At 41.5% G+C, this 11494-nt stretch overlaps 1 protein-coding gene across 1 annotated transcript; it reads right to left on the bottom strand.

The window, feature by feature from the left end:
* Positions 1-1635: 1635 nt before the first annotated feature.
* On the bottom strand, positions 1636-5879 carry sync (syncoilin, intermediate filament protein). The gene is made up of 6 exons (XM_058619249.1): positions 5485-5879; positions 2809-4379; positions 2520-2731; positions 2165-2372; positions 1919-2043; positions 1636-1849 (listed from the first exon to the last, which is right to left on the bottom strand). The coding sequence occupies exons 2-6, from the start codon at positions 4315-4317 to the stop codon at positions 1801-1803; spliced, it is 2103 nt and encodes a 700-aa protein (XP_058475232.1). The 5' UTR covers positions 4318-4379; positions 5485-5879; the 3' UTR covers positions 1636-1800.
* Between the last annotated feature and the right edge of the window lie 5615 nt (positions 5880-11494).

Genomic DNA, 11494 nt, shown 5'->3' with positions numbered 1-11494 from the left:
CCGTTTCAAGACCCCGCGTCAATATAAGCCAATGTGCGAGCAGAGCAAGGCAAGCGTCCAATCAGAGAGCTTCATACTGCGGCGAGGAAATCACGGTTGACCAATGGCGAACAAGAAAAGTCCTGTTGTGTTTTTTTCTTCTTGTACTTCTTCTTTGAATTAGGACATGTTTGTATTATACATCTGACGTTATCAAGCAAAATCATGATTTACTAACGTAGTTTTACAAAATTCTCATTTAAAAATGAGCCTATTCAGAATTAAACACATAATGTTGATTAAAAAATGTTTTTAAATGTGTCTCAATTACCAGCAAATGATCATAAATAACCTTGAGCTCAATATTGATTAATACTAATTGCAATTTCCATTCAGGACATAACTAAGAATCAATTTGCTGTGTTTACTAATAAACATAACTTCTCTTAAAATGTGAATATCAAAATTAGATATTATTTGCATATTTTCCTCACATAACAAAGTAGGTAAGTAGGAGGCCCACCTGCAATACTGTACATCCAAGGCCCACCACACTTACTGTTTATATAAGCATTTATATAATCTTTATATAATACATTTTATAATGATCGTAAACATTGTTTAAGTCTTTTTGAGTCTTAAAGAGATATGCCAATTCTACAGGACATACTAATTGACTGATTAGCTACATTAATTGAGTGAAAATAAATGTATTATTAGTAAATATATTGAGCCATATAGTTATATATAATATTATTATCATTATTTATACATAAAATTTAGACATGGCAATCAGTATCGGTCAGTATCGGTATTGGTTCGATACTGGTCAAAATTACTGCATCAGATATAAGACAGATACAAATGGGAAATCTGATGCAATACGAAAATCACATGCTTTACTATACTATGTAAATAAAAATCAGCAAAAGCATTTTATCTGAGTCATGTTTGGGCTGTTCATTTAAAACAATGTGTGAAAATGTGCTTCAAAGTTCATAAATGGTGTCGTCCCATCCCTAATAAATGTATTATTTTATTATTTATGATAATATTTCATTTTATTCATTATTTTAGGTGCTATAAAATGAAAATATAACGAAAACAAAAGTAGAAGTCTGTTTTATTTGTACATTTGTGTGAGACAACAGGCAACCGTTGATCAAATCTTGAGCTCACTCCTCCTGTGAGTGCTCTGTCACTGACAGGATGATTCTGTGAAGGCTGGCAACATTCCTGAAGATCTTCAGGGTACAAGAGTAACTGAAGCCACAGAGCAACACCTCTGCCAGCATTTTCTCTTAACCCACAATAACCTCATCACTACAGTTCTGCCTCTGTTAGAACTAGAAAACCAAATGGGCTTTCCCTTGTACCCTGAACTCCACTTGATGTATTTATCAATGTCATGCTTAGCTTTAAAATATTTTCCAAACCAACCTTAGTCACAGAAACAGTTGGCTGTGGTGCTTAGCTTTGTTTAAGCCTTTTCATGTGTTTAGTCATGATGTATTGTGCTCTCCTTTCCTCCTGAGCTCACTCTCTCACTCTCACCCCATTAATGTGTTCCACTGTTTAGCTCTGCAGCCATGTTGCCCTTATAAGTACATGAAACCCTCGACTCTGTACAGACGGACATGAATTCATCAGTCACACTTTAGATTACAAGAAGCCTTTATTCATAAGAAAAACCTTTCTACGAGACTGTCGCTCCCAGTTTTGTGTTTACGGCAAAACAACGAGTGTGTAAAGTGCATTAAATGAAACTGGGCATTCATGTTGCAGATTTAAAAAATAAAGGAAAAAGATTAATGTGTTAAATCACGTTTTCGTCTCACCGTCACACTCATTATGGTTGTTGATGGCAGCCCTGTAAGGAGATTAGAGTGTGATTAGAGCTGTTATTAACAGAACGTGATAGAGAAAATTTTAATCACACCTGTAAATGATGAGTTGTTTGGTAAGACTGTCTTTTAACTCTTCTATCGCTTTAGTTTTCTTCTTCTGAATGATTAACTCAGTCTTCAGTTCTCTGCTGCTCTCCTCCAGACAGTGCACCGTCTCCTGAAAAAGTTATTAAACGTAAGTGCTGCAAGAATCAAAGCTGAGGGACAGTTTACCCAAGCCCTATGACAACTGTTCTCCTTTTATCTTAAAGCCTTCCCCTCTATATCATCTTACTCACCTTGTACTGGTCCACATCCTCTCTGCGATGTAAGCAGATAAGTTTGAGTTTCTCCTCCAAACAAGCTCTCTGGAGGTTCAGCTTTTGGATCTCGTCCTGAAGTGGTCTCAGCTGTGCCCTCAGCTCCTGGGCCTGCTCTTTGGCTTTCACCAGGGCTCCGGCTGTGGTGTCTCTCCTCTTCAGCAATGCCACCAGAATGGGTTCATACCTGGCCAAGGCAACCAATGAATGTTTAATGAGCTTCTACCCCAAACTTACAAAATTGTGTTTTAGGTTGTGTTTCCTGTAAAAGTCAAAAGATCTAAATGCTGAAAACATTGCAGGAGTAAAAACTGGTACCAGAAGGTGACAGCACCTGTTCTCCAGAGTTTTAAGTGCACCCTGCAGATATTGCTGGATGTCCCCACAGGACTGTCTTCTGTACTCAGTCAGCTCTTCCTGGCTGTTGGACGTCTGACTGGTCTGGGCTTGAAGCTGTGCCTGTAATTCTATGAGCTGCTGTTCTTGGGCTAACTTCAGCTGACTCCTCTCTTCTGTCAGCTGGAGCACTAGAGACTGTAGCTTCTCCTGTAGCATGGGACGAAAGAGATTTAATGCACAGTATACGGATTTTGGAAATGTCAATATGTTTGTTTGTTTTTTACCTCTTCTCTCTTGAGCAGCTCCACCTCACGTCGCTGGTTGTTTAGGGAGGACTGGCTGTGGGTGCACTCTCTGACCATGGTGAAGAGCCTCCTTTTCAGCTTCCTGAGCTCCTCTTGCAGCCCCATTCTCTCCAGGTTCACCTTCCACATTCTCCTCTCCTCATCTGCTCTCTCCTCGCTGAGGCTCTGGATCTCCTTTTTCCTCTCCTCCCTTCTCTCCTCTTCTTCTCGCTTGAATATTTTCATTAGCTCTTCTACTTTGCTGTCAGTTTGCTCCTCCGTGGATTGATCCTCCTTATTGCTCCCCTCAGTTACGGTTTGGGTATCATTCCCTCGAAGCTTCAGCACCTCTGCCAGCAGGTCCTTCCTCCGCTTCTCTAAGCACTGGACTTCCTGAATACGCTCGTCCATTTGAGAACCCAACTCTTTTAATCCGTTCAAACCAGATCTCAGATCGATGGTGCCTATTTTGAGCTCTGGTGTCTCTTCAGCTGGCATTTCAGTATCTTCTTCTTCGGTCCCCCGTATGTCTCTTTTTGTTTCTGTGTCGTACATGTGTCTCATCTCTGTTCCTTCGCAGTACAGTATATCATTTTCATTACTACCTAATGGCCCCGGCAAAACAGACAGTGGATCAGGAACTGCCTGGTCTGTTTTCCCTGACTTTTCCAGTCCTTCCATTGAGACGCCAACCATGTTGTCACAGCAAAGCAAATTATTCTGCCGGCTTCTCGTTGCTACTGAACCCACTGAACCACCGCTGTTGTCCCTGGAAACTCCCTCTGCACGTTGAGCAGCCCAGGCTTCCAAACGCATTGGCTGTTCCTCTAACTTAACTGGTGCCACTTGCTGAATGGGCACCATTGTTGTACCCTTGCTAATGTGTACATACTCTTGACTTTCATCTGTCGTCCATCCCTGTGGTTCAAAGTCCATCCCGGCCTCTTCTGCACAGCTCTCCAGCATGGACAACATTCCCAGCAGCTGACCCTCATACTCCACCATAGCCTCACTCAGTTTGTTGCCCGCTGAACTTACAGGCATTTCTGTCTGGCAACAAACTCCTGTGCTCAGTCCACACCTGCTTGTGATAGTGTCCTTGCCTTGCAGCTGCCCTTGTCCTGGCTGCTCTTCTGTCCCGGCCCCATCCATGTGTGTGTCTATGTAGTTTGTGGAAAGATATGCTTGGGGAGATGCACTCTCCATTGCAACTTCCCCTTCGCTTTGACCGTGACTTGAGTCGTGTGTGCCTGAGAAACCTTTAGAGTAGTGTGAGCCAAAAGAAATACCGGTAAGTTCCTCGCAGCTCTTCAGCAGGACGTCCATCTCTTGTAAATATGGCCGAATCAAAGCTGACTGATGCAGCTGTGTTGCCGCGAAGCTGAGGCCTGATTGTGTCGTGTTGTTCTCTCTCTGGACCGCAAGAGTTCTATCCGGCTCCCCAGCCTCTTCAGTGATGAGGAGCGGTTCAAATCCAGCAGAGGAGGCATTGTCGTCCATGTCCTCCATTGGTTTTCGGGTAATTCTTGTAGCTTTGTTTGATGTAAATAGTCTTCACAACTGTCTCATCCCTTGACAAAAATATATGGATATGTTAGTCATCATAACTGATTGTTGGAAAACCATGTTGTGTGTCACAGATACTACAGTTGGTATGCACCGATGACAAGTTAATACAGGATTTAGGTCAGCACGTTGGCCGCATATGCCGATGTCATTAGCACATACAGTAGAGGCATGTAGAGCTGGAGAGGGGCATGATTATTAGAGGGTATGCGACCAGCAGCTGTCCCCTTAGGCTACATGCCATGGGCACCAATGTACTGCCTGGCAAGGGTGAGACACACGCACCTCAAACAAGTCAGCGCATGCATTTACGGCATTACGCCAAAAGTATTAATGTAAACACGTTGGACTGTTTATGTCTGAAAGTCCAACAAGTGGCATGACACAGAGATAATCATAACATGTCATTGTCCTAATGGATGGCATCTGTACGCTCTCCCCCCCGGTGAATAATGGAGAGCTGTAATTTCACTCCCTGAGGTGTTTTGCCAACACACGGACCAGAGACTCCCAGAGAGTAAATTGATCAAATTGACCCAATAGTGTCATCAAACAGATTTGTAATGTAGAAAGGGCATGGAACGACAAGTGTTAGATTCTTTAGAGCATTGCTGTTTCCCGGGCCAAAAATATCTCAAAATTCCAAAGTTGCAGCTGATACCTTTAGATGAAATAAAATAAACAAACAGATAATGTAAATATGAATATAAAATGTAGCCAGAACTCCCTATTTCCCTTTGGCTGGCTACTGCGTCCAGTGTTCCAGGGCTGGCTGGTGTTGTGCATAGCTGATCTAAAACCCTGGGAGTTAATTACGGTGACCAGCTGTCTCTCTGCAGGACAAGCATGGGCACAAGGCGCATTCCTGTAGATCTTCACCACCTAAATACAGTACTGGCATTCTAAAGCCAAACATTTCTTCCTCAGACAAGCAACAACAACAAAATGTAAAAAGAATTTTCCTTTCACGACAAATGTATTGCTTAGTAGTTGGAAAGACAGGAGTTAAAATGAATGGTTGGTGGCAAAATATGTGAGGGGATTTCCTTTCAAACTTCATCCGTATTATTAAACCACTACGCATCACACATCAACTATAACTGAACTTACTTCCAGTGGGTGTGTGCGTGTGTCCGTTTCCTCTGTCCTTGTGCCGTATATCCTCTGGATGAATTTGTCTGGAAAGGAGTCGTGACTCGAACAACAGAGTGAACAAAGTGAGCAGCAAAAAAAAAAAATGAGCAGGAGCAGCGAGTGCAGGGGAACTGGGAGAAGAAGGGGGGTAATGTCAGTGAAGCCAGCCTCCCTTTCTCTCTCTGTCAGTGTACTGTGTGGCCATGACTACCTCAAATCTGTTTAGGTGTATTAATAAACATTGGGCAGGGAGAGAGAAACTGGGCAGGCCGTGTTAAACAAAGAAAGATGGATCTCTAAGAATTACACCAAACACCTGTCAGCTATATACAAACAGGTGTTTGGGGGAAATAAAGAATACGTGAAATTGGTTTTGATTTTAATACCATTCAGTATTTTGGTAATTAAATAATGTCTTCCTTTAAAAAAAAAAACAACAACCCAGGATCTTCACACTTAGCATACAAACAACATCTCCGATCACCTCTGATGGAGTTGCAGCTTATAGTTTAGACGTGTAAGAATGTTGAAAGTTCATAGTGTGTGTGTGTGTTTATGACGAAAGACACCACGGCTCTAGAATTACACCCGTACCGCCTCATTATCATCAAGGCTTAGAATAGCTCCGTGCACTTTTCCACTCCTTTCCCAAGTGACTTTTTTTTCATGTAACCTCCTGACCTCAACAATGGACTGGTGGACAGGCGGCGGTGGTCCTCCTCTGATGGATGAGACGGAGCTGTAGAAGACACAATGATGAAGATAATGACGATGTGGAGAAGGACAGTGAAAAGCAGATTTCATGGTGACCTATCTTGAGCTGTAAACACTGCATATCATTATATTTTCGGCCTCCAAACTAAGATTTCACATTCATTTTTGGTCATGGTTGTAACTTGCACAGTCATTTTTGAATAACACCACTAGATGGCTCCACTGTTTCACTTTGCAGAGCCACGTTTGTCCAGAAGTAGTTTCAACCCCTGTCGTTTGTATTTCTGTTTGTCTTTAGTAATCATATTTATCATGACTTACAAGGACAGGATATAAGACCCAGTATTACATATAACACTATTATTATCCAGTTTTAACACAATTTATAGGCATACATAGGTCTATCTTAATGCTGTAGATACACATGTGGTCTTATTGACTGTGTCATGATGTGTTCTTACATTTGCCACAGATTAGTTTACAGATTTAAAGAGAGACATGAAAACAAACAAAACTAACCAAATGTAATCCACTACAAATGCCAATTCAGCATATTCCCATCATCTCCCTTTTCATAAAACATGCTTTTATTTCATTTTTTGTTGTGAACACCCTGGAAAAAAGTGACTGTCAGTCCACTGCAATTGTGATTCAGTGTTTCCATGACAAGATTGCGTTCTTTGAAGATGACGTCGAGATGTAACAGTGATCTAATTCACCCTTGTTGACCACTATGACTGCGTTTTGGCGAGTCAAGGCTTTGGGTGAGAGACGCCATCACTCACATATGACGTTATGTCCAGGGATTGTGTATTTTAGCAGTTTGACACTGTTGTGCTGAAAACACGCGCCCACACCCGGCTGCTTGGAGAGAACCATGAGAGATGCAGAAGATTACGAAATAAAATAATAATTTCTCTTCTCTTTTGTGTGAGAGATGATCAGTTTGAGTGAGTGTGTGTGTATTTTATACGAACAATTGTAATAAACCATATGGAGTGAGGACATTTTGGCTGGTCCTCACTTCTTTAAAGGCCTTTTTGGGGATTAAGACCTGGTTTTAGGGCGAGGGTTAGAATTGGGTTTAAGTTAGGGTTAGGGTAAGGGACTAGGGGATGCATGTCTATGAAAGATCTCACTGTGTTTGTGTGTGTGTGTGTGTGTGTGTGGTTGAGGTAAAACCAAATATTTAAGGGGGTGTTTTTGGTTCATGACTCAATGTCCTGTGAGATAGACCATATGCTGTACATGCAGGACATCATGGCAGTTCATCCCTCTCTTCCTACTGTTTCACATCCCTTTTCTATCCTTCTCTCAGAAAAGTGATGTATCAGTCGCTAGTGGGTAATGTCGAATGGAGATTTTACTACTGCATTTACTAAGAACTTGTTACGCGAGCAGTAGAACATGCTTAAGATCATCTGCTGATGTTGGTTTTGATCGATTTCTTCACAATATGCTGTATGATAGTTCATAATAGTGCTCCCAATAATTTGCTTTAGAGCATTTTTATAATACAGTATAAGGACACAAAGTGAAAGTGTGTCTTTGTGGGAGGTTCCCTTTTTGGTTGTTTCAACATTCGTGATTGTGAAATAAAGGAAGGTTAAGAAATTCAATAATTATTCAATGCTCCCTTAATTTACAAGGCGTCAGAGGTTGTGCGGTGTATTTTTTCGGAGAAAGGAAACAAGGAGAATCCATTTGCATTCAGCCACATGTATACATTAGTATGTGGTCATTTGTCCATATTAGATGAGACCATTATTTAGTGGTAGAAAACGCACAAAATGGCAAATGTTGACTTTTACTTAAAGTTGTCGTGATAAAGGAAGGCACAGCTCATTCTGTGCTCCAAAACATGCGGTCAGTCACAACATGTAAAACAGGGCTGTCTCACTGTAGCTAAGTGTGTTTTAATGACAGTGACTTTACCTGGTGTTTATTTAAACAGAGGGCCTCTGCCACATCATCGTATTCACTGTCAACAGCGACTCAGTGTTGGCACCAGTGGGCTTCTCAGCGTCTTAAGGGAACACTTTGTTTTAATGAATTCAAGGCTCCGTGTTCTTCTTCAGCGTGTTTTTCCACCGTCCCTGGATAAAGTGTTTCCTCCGTTTAAAGATGACAAACGTTCTTATCCTTAAAAAGACACAGGGAGCAAGCTGTGGCCATGAGGATGATGTTTTGAAAACAGCCCTCATGTTAAAGTGCTGGGATAGCGGCCAGGCCTTTTAAATGTTGTGTGTTTATCTTCCGTGACAATCTTTTATTGTTCACTGTACCACCTTCATACTCCGACTCAGTCACAGCCAGTTCCCGTGAAGGAAGATTGCAGATGAGAACAGCTGATATGGAGAGATGAGAGCAAATGTCAGCGAGGTTTACACTGTTGCTCCGGAGTCATGGCTTTTATCTGCAGAGTGAACAACAGCAAGAGTGGAACATTGTGGAGATACTGAACACTGGTTTGTGAATCTTAAACCACAGACTTAATAAATATGGATCTTGGGCTTAAATTTGAGCTCAGTTTGCACTGGTGTTTTTACACGTGCAAAGCCGTGTGTGCAAGCACAATGATTTTCTGTGATATTCTGATCTGTTAGGACTGGAGCCACAAAACCAATTTTACCCACAACATGAAGAGAATAAGATGTAGAAATTTTCTTTTTTTTTTTTAGATTGAAAATTAAAAACAAAAATAAACTTTCTTCACAAGGAGCCACTGCAGAGGGGCTGAAGAGCCACAGGTTGCAGGTTGCAGACCCCTGACCTATACTGATGTTCATCAGTGTGTCCTGAACCTTTTAATGAACACGAAACAATAAGAGCAACAACAATAATCCTCCTCATTCATTCCACGCCATCATCAATTTTACTACCAAAAGTCTGTTTTGCAAAAGACTTTTATCAACCCGATTCTCACAGAAAGCCGCAGCCACATATAATTTACCACACGAGCAATGTTTCGCAAAGTCTCCGGAGGGGGGAAACGAGTCTCTGCACCCGAGGCTTGTTTCTAAATCCGACCGTGCAAAGTTTGGATATAAAGCGAATGTTGTGACTGCTCTGACTCACTGGCTGCTGTGTGTACGACATGTGTACATGTGCCAGAGTGTGTTTGTCTCCTTTAAAGGAGCTGCACCGGTGCCGCGCCGATGCACAGCGCTGAGTATTGTGACGGCTACTCACTATAAAGTAAGTGAACAAATACATTCCTGCATATTCCCCAGATGTGGACTGCCTGCACAAGATGTGCTTCCACCCCCCCCCCCCCGGTGTGTCGAGAAGAGGGTTAAGCCCGGGCGAATCACCACTCTGTTTTCAGCCCTCTTAATTAGACGTTGTGCCCTTGCCAATCCTGTTATTTCTGCACAGATTCGACAGAGGTCACCTAAGGTTTCTCTGGCCGTGACGTCAGCGCCTCATTTAAACGACCCCCCGGAGAGACTGAAAACAGACAGATAGTTCCTCTGCAAGTAGAGAGGGAGAGAGAGAGAGAGAGAGAGAGAGAGAGAGACAAAGAAAGAAAAAAGAGAGGGATTGCTGGATGGATGGAAAGCTGTGGTCTGTTTTGTCCAGTCCCAAACAACCCAGCAGCAACCACACCCTCCCAGGAATTCCTGCTGTAAAAATATTTCATGTCATGTTTTTAAAGGAGCAGCGCAGCCTTATCATAACACCATACATGCTTTTTTTTTTTTGTATATGACATCGTGGGATGTTGGTTTTAAAGACTTTTATAGAGGGAGATGGAACTTTATACGACGGCACAGTTTCGTACTGTACTTTTTGTTTTAGATTTGTACCTAAACAAACTGTTACTTTGTCCACACGTGTGATATGGAAATGGACCTTGTTATCAAAAACGTACATTAGGTCACGCTTCACATGATAGTACAGTAACAATAAGGTGAGAGTATAGTAATGATTTTCTAAAAGGAAAGCGATATTAATGTTAATTCCATCTTATTCCTACAACAATCCCAAAGTAGAACTGTGTGAGACATTGAGGGAGAATGAGTTTCACCTTTATTTGTTTTTATTATGAATGTTGAGTCCCAAACACTTGAGAGAAAACATGACACTAGTTGTATCATCTTTTTTTGCTATTGTTATTATAAAGTTGATATAATACGGACTGGTGCTTTTTTTTTATTACATTGCATCGTGTCTCATTTGTTATGTCGTGAACGTTTGTATAACCTTTTAAATTGTTCTTTTGCTGTACTACCTGTTGATTTCTATACTTTGAAAAACCTACAAATAAAAGATTAAATAAAGGGTTATTACCATAATATTACTAAATTGCCACATTATTATTGTTCCCACTGCAGTCTACTGAAAATTGTTATCCAACTTTTTCTTTTAACTGCAAAAATACAGTATTTTGTGCATTAAATGATAGAGAGTAACAGTGAGTAATAGTGTAATTTAAGGTAGGAATATGTACTGAATTTAACAAATGAATGAAAAAGAAAGGATAGCTGAAAATGTAAGAAGAAGAAATAAGCAAACATCCTATAGAAAATGCTAATTAAATGACCTTTTTCAAAAAGTAAATACATAGTGTACTGTATAAACTGTAAATATATCCTCTCAGCCTATACATCAGTGCTCTGTGTTCCTCCGTGTGTGAACAGCCTGACAGACGGCTCTGTACACAGCCAGTGTGTTTTGGCTCTGACCTCTCCCGGACCCTGTGAAATACTTCAGCGTCCAAATGTGGAGACAGTCTCACCCCGGACATCAAACATGCGGGGGCGTTGTATATTTGCTCTGCTCTGTTTTTTATTATTTCATATTTTTTGTAAAAACACAAACATTTGTGCCATTATCTCCCCAGTATTTGTTTATGTCTGTATGTTCCACAAGGGTCGAGTCAGCCTGAAGCCGGGGCCGCGGAGAGGCCGGCTTCAGCTTGTTGAGGCAAAAGGAAAACACTTGATTGGTCAATAAATACCACGAACGGCTTACGGGTCACAAAGCTGATCTGTGACGAGGCTACGCACACAGAATGTTCCCGCCCACCTCCTGCTTTTCTTGAGATACGATCAGACAGAGGAAGAGAGACGCTGACCTGGGGTCGACGTCGCAGTTTCTGCAGTTTCTGCGTTACATCAACATCGCGGCTGTGTTTAGAGGCATAAAGCGTCATTAAGTCAACATGTACTAAAGGATGTTGCTTTAATTAAGAGTGGAACTAAACAGCTGTTCTTAAAAATGACCCATTTTTAGCCGTCGAGTCTCTCTTATCTGGCTGTGAGATGAC

Source organism: Solea solea, chromosome 20 (genome assembly GCF_958295425.1).
Source record: "Solea solea chromosome 20, fSolSol10.1, whole genome shotgun sequence".
Lineage (NCBI taxonomy): Eukaryota > Metazoa > Chordata > Actinopteri > Pleuronectiformes > Soleidae > Solea > Solea solea.
This window is presented reverse-complemented; position numbering and strand designations above follow the sequence as displayed.